This window comes from Nelumbo nucifera, chromosome 6, assembly GCF_055504915.1.
Source record: "Nelumbo nucifera cultivar China Antique chromosome 6, China Antique-T2T, whole genome shotgun sequence".
NCBI lineage: Eukaryota > Viridiplantae > Streptophyta > Magnoliopsida > Proteales > Nelumbonaceae > Nelumbo > Nelumbo nucifera.
In genome coordinates this window covers 3,553,551-3,558,950 of record NC_142654.1, presented here as the reverse complement: position 1 = coordinate 3,558,950, position 5,400 = coordinate 3,553,551, and the positions used below count along the sequence as shown (strand labels likewise).

General features: G+C 40.4%; 1 protein-coding gene across 2 annotated transcripts; it reads left to right on the top strand.

Annotated features, from left to right (window-relative positions):
• Window positions 1–402: 402 nt before the first annotated feature.
• On the top strand, window positions 403–4,952 carry LOC104590396 (protein phosphatase 2C 50). 2 transcript variants are annotated; one of them, XM_010249061.3, is made up of 5 exons: window positions 403–1,231; window positions 1,344–2,402; window positions 2,513–2,872; window positions 2,965–3,070; window positions 4,416–4,952. In XM_010249061.3, exons 2-5 carry the CDS (start codon window positions 1,503–1,505, stop codon window positions 4,748–4,750), a joined length of 1,701 nt encoding a protein of 566 aa, XP_010247363.1. In that variant the 5' UTR covers window positions 403–1,231; window positions 1,344–1,502; the 3' UTR covers window positions 4,751–4,952. The 2 variants fall into 2 exon arrangements, with proteins under 2 accessions (XP_010247363.1, XP_010247364.1); XM_010249062.3 differs by having other exon boundaries at window positions 446–588.
• The last annotated feature ends 448 nt before the right edge of the window (window positions 4,953–5,400 follow it).

Below are 5,400 nucleotides of genomic sequence, written 5' to 3'. Positions count from 1 at the left end.
ACGGGTGTCATGGGTCCAGCGCCGAACCGAGCCTGGTCTCCGGCTCGATCGTTCAGAGTGCAGCCCCTTGCAAAACCGAACCTATCTAATAAGAAACGCATTGTCAGGACTCGGGACTCAGTAATCCAACGCTGGATGGCTGGACCTGGTTACGCTTCAAGGTAATAAGCCAGAAAAAGGACACGTCAGAGATTCTTTGCTGTCCACCGGATTTGAAAAAGACGGTTGAATGGGATGAAGGGAGTGTGTCTCAACTTCGTTCCGTTTCCTTTTACCATCATCTTCTTAGGATACGTGGCATTTCGTGATTGGCCACATTGAACAACACTAATAATCGGTTCGGACTCTGACCTGAGATGACCGGAAATGCTTTTAATATGATGCCCCTTGTATCGGATACCTGTCCATCACCATCTCTATCTCGCTCTCTCCAATTTACATCTTCATTGCTTACTTCTTTATTATTATTATTATTATTATTAACTCTCTTTCTCCATTCTCTCGTCTTCTGATCTTCATGTCCAATTAAAATGAAGAAAGAGGGAGAGGGAGGGAGGTTTACTGATCATCCCTGCTGCTCATTGAACGGTAAGAAACTCACGTCTGTTTCTTATCTTTTTTGGTTTTCTTTTTCTGAATCTTGAAGTTTTTCTACTTGATATGAATATTATTAGTTTTAGAAGGAAGGAGTAGAGAAACCTAGAAAGGACTGCAGAAGAGTTGGTGGTAACTTCGTTTTCTCCTTTATGTAAGCTTTCTTTATTTGCTGGTTAATAATTGGAAGTGATTTTAGTGAAAAAGAGAGGAGAGGAGACCCAAAATTTTGTAGAGGCTGAGATGGGTTACCTCAGATCCAGGGAAGCCAGGTGTTATGTGAAAAGGGCTTCTTCTTTTTAGGGTCTTCCTGTGATTCTTGGGAGTTCGCCTTTCCTGTGTTCTTTCTCATGACCCTTTTTGTGTTCTCTATCTTGTGCTTATAGATAAGGCTTTGAATTTAATCTTGGTTGTACTCTCTCTCTCTCTCCATTTCCTGGTCGGATTTATGGGTTGGTAGCGATTTGGGGCCTTTTCTTGTTGTTTCTCTTTCACTTTAGTTGATAGGAGTGGTTAGTGAAGATTCCTGGGGGTGTAGTTAGTTGAGGGATCTAATCCATCTTTCCATTGTTTAAGTTTCCATAAATGGAAGTCTGGATCCATTGTTCCTCACCAGATCTGACCAGCCATTTCCAAGGTACTGCTCCTTTCCTCATTCTTTAGGCGCAGTTGAGTTCCTTTTATTTGCTCCGTGGGCGTTTGATGATTATGTTTCCTCTGTCGGCTATTGGAATCGATTTGCCGCCCAGATATTGAGTTTCTTTGGCATGGAAGGTGGTCTGTTGGAACTTGTAGCTCCGATGTTGCATATGGGAGAAGGAGATGAAGTAGTTGAAAAATGACAGGGCATGTGATTTTGGAGGGGTTGGAAGTTTGCTACTATTGCCACTACTCAGATAGGAGAGTTGATGGAGGAGATGTCTCCTGCAGTTGCAGTACCATTTAGGTTAGATAGTTCAATCTGTGATAACTCTGCCGTAGCACCTCACATGGAAATCACACGGCTCAAGTTGATAACGGACACAGCAAGTTTGTTGTCGGATCCAGAATCCAAGCTGTCTTCTGAGTCTGCTTCTGGTGAAGATGAAGGTTGCAGTTGTAGTGATCAGCAGAGTGAAGGTGTTACTGTAACCATGTCAGCTCCTCAAGAAGAAGTAGGGGGAGGAGGCACTGCTGCTTCCACAGAGATGGCAAAGCCAGAAAATGCAAGCAATTGGGTTGCTACTGATACTAAAATGCATGATAGTGAAGAAGATGATTCTCTATCTGTGGGTGGCGACCAAACATTAGATAGCCCTTGTTCTCTTTCTGTGGCTAGTGATACCAGTAGCCTTTGTGGTGATGAAATCTCATCTTCAGATACTGCTTTTGAGTCAGGTTCTCTTGGCATCCAGAAGAGTTTTGGGAATGTCCACATTATTGCAAAAACCGCCTCTTTGGGGGATTTAAATGTTGATCAGGAGCCAATGGATGATATACTTGCTGTACCATCAGTCCTTGATGTTGAGGTTGGAGAACGGTTTGATCCAAAAGCATCAGATAAGGTTCTTCAGTTGCCTCAGGAGAAAGGAATACGAAGAACAGGAATTCGCAGCGTTTTTGAATTGGATTGTATACCCCTTTGGGGATGCACATCTATATGTGGAAGGAGACCAGAGATGGAAGATGCTGTTGCTGCTGTACCTCGGTTTCTGAATATCCCTATCAAAATGCTAACCAGTGATCATGTTGTAGATGGTATGAACCAAAGTTTGACTCACTCAACTGCTCATTTCTTTGGAGTTTATGATGGCCATGGAGGCTCACAGGTACTTTTTTGTTTCCTTTGGCATTCTGACTCCTTTTCATTTTATATGTATGATGTGTCATGCATGTATGCAGTAGTGTTTATTTCATGGATCTGTGCCTCTTCAAGCAGGTTGCTAATTACTGCCATGATCGTATCCATATGGCTTTAATTGAGGAGATAGAAATTCTGAAAGAAAGCATGGGTGGTGGAAGTATTGCACATAATTGGCATATGTTGTGGGAGAAAGCATTCACCAATTGTTTTGTAAAAGTTGATGCTGAGGTTGCAGGAAGAGCTAGCAGAGGAATTACTGAGGGTAGGGATGATGCCTTTGAACCCAGTCCTGAGCCTGTTGCCCCAGAAACTGTTGGTTCTACTGCTGTGGTTGCTGTCATTTGCTCATCACACATTATAGTTGCAAATTGTGGTGATTCTAGGGCAGTCCTATGTCGTGGCAAGGAACCTATTCCATTGTCTGTTGATCATAAAGTAAGGCATGCATTTGTAGTCTTGCTTATGGAATTTATAAGTAGCTGCATCTTTTTGGAAAACCAATCCTATTTATTTACCTTTTTTTTCAGCCAAATAGAGAAGATGAATATGCACGGATTGAAGCAGCAGGAGGCAAGGTTATACCATGGAATGGATACCGTGTGTGTGGTGTTCTAGCAATGTCAAGGTCCATAGGTATGTGGAATTGCCATGATTTTGTTGCATTTTCATGCTTTTAATATCCAAGTTGTGTGGGTTTACTAGACCAGTGCCCTGAGATGGAAATTATACTCGTTGAAAATCTTATGTTTTTGTTAGTTTAAGCATAAAGATGCAAAATTCTGCATAGGGTCAAATAGTTGATTATGGTCATGTTCTGCATAAAGCAATCACATATTTTTGCTGCCTCTCCATTCTTTCAGTTGCTACAATTGTGGTTAATTGAGGGTTTGATTTTATCTTAACATAAATGAGACAAATCAAATTTCAGGCCTAGCTGGAATGCTGTTCAAGAAAGCAGTTGACTGCATATCTTGTACAATCTTCTTGTTCGCTCAGAATCCCCAAAGAGCATTTTTTTTTTGTATGAATAATGTTTTTAAATCCTTGTTTTGAAAAATGGCTGGACCATATGGATGAATTATTCAGACCTTTAGTAGGCAACACCTACAGTTATGGAAAGCCTTGGGTCATTCTCAAAACAAAACCATTTTGGACATTTGATTATGTCAACCCATATATATATATATAGGTGAGGGAGGGATTATGGCCTTATGGGAAGTAATGTTGGGGATTAACTGAAAAACTGATGGATCTGGTTTCTCTAAGGAGAGATTTCTGTTGATGTGCATGTAGGGTGCTTTATTTGTAGAAGTACCAAAATTCAGGCCAAAAAGCAGTTTGCTAGAAAAAGAATAAAAAGTCATGTTTTGAATTGAATACTTCGGGTGCAATTTAAATCATAAATGGTACTAAATTATTAATTGTAGTGTGTTATGGTTGGTTTGATAGAAGGTGGTTCACATCACTGAGGGGATTCCGTCCTTTTTGCTTCATATAATTGTGGCGTACTTGTCCATAGAGTTCAATTACTGGAAAGTGTGAAAGTTAACTGACTTTTTATTTTTAAAAGAATTAAATATTGTAAAGACATTGTGCTGATGTAATAAATTGACCCAGTGAATTTGGGTTTCAATTAGTGGATGTGCCATACTTTTAAGATTTCTGATTGAAGATGGATGCCATGCCAATGTAGTAACCAGTAAGCATGGATCTGCTTAGCTGATGGCATACTCGGTGCTTACAGATAATTGAATCCATTTTATAGGCTTGTGAATGTCATTATGGTTTCTGCACGCAATTATATAGTGTTATAAGTTTTGTATCATCTGTTACCATGTATTTATTGCTAAAAAATGGGGAAGGGGTGGGGGGAGGTTGGGAGGGCGGCGGAGTAGTGGCCATGTCAGCCTTGTAAATGCTTATCTTACAAGATTCTATAACGTTCTTAATATTGTGGTTAATCTGTAATGGCATACAGGTGATAGATATTTGAAACCATGGATCATTCCGGTACCAGAAGTCATGTTTGTTCCTCGTACCAAAGAAGATGAATGCCTAGTTCTAGCCAGTGATGGTTTATGGGATGTTTTGACAAATGAGGAGGTTTGTGAGGTGGCTCGAAGGCGAATCCTTCTCTGGCACAAAAAGAATGGTGTTACCCTTCCTGCAGAAAGGGGTAATGGAATAGATCCTGCTGCTCAAGCAGCTGCTGAATTCCTCTCTAAGCTTGCTCTTCAAAAGGGAAGCAAGGACAACATCACTGTCATCGTGGTTGACTTGAAATCTCAAAGAAAATTTAAGAGCAAAGCCTGACTGTGATTAAATTCACTGCTAATTTGGTCTTCTGGTCTATAACTGTACGATATACTCCAAGTTTATATGGTTATTACCATTAATGGATAACTTTGCCCATCTGTTTTTCACTTGGGCGTAATTGCTGTACAAGAATGGCTTTCTGTATGTACTATAGGATCTGCACCCTACTGGAACTCCTATCATAAAAGTTTTTGCCATACATCATGCTAAGTCTTGGCCATGTAAATTTGAGATGCCGTGTAGGGTAGGGGCTAGGGTTCTTTCCCTTGTAGTGGAGCTCTGGTTGATTGTATTTGTTTTTGCCTCCGAGTTCAAGGCTATGAGAGGTGTTTCACTTATATTGTTTCTACGACTTCCTGCCTTTTGCCTTGTAAAAGAAATACCAAGATTGAAAAAAAGGGTTTTTGATGTCTCTGTAAAACTTCATTTTGATTTCACTTCCCTCTACCAAAATTATTTCTATCAGCAAAAAGCAAAATGCTAAATAAACATCATTTTGTTCCTACCCCACCACCCACCTTTGGTGTCTGGTGTGATTAGTTCAGAATCAAGTTAGGTTTTAGTGATAATGCAGTCAGGGTTTGGATGCTTGTTTTTGGTATTCGGTGCCCTACACTATTAACAACTTCCCCCTTCACCCCTTTTCC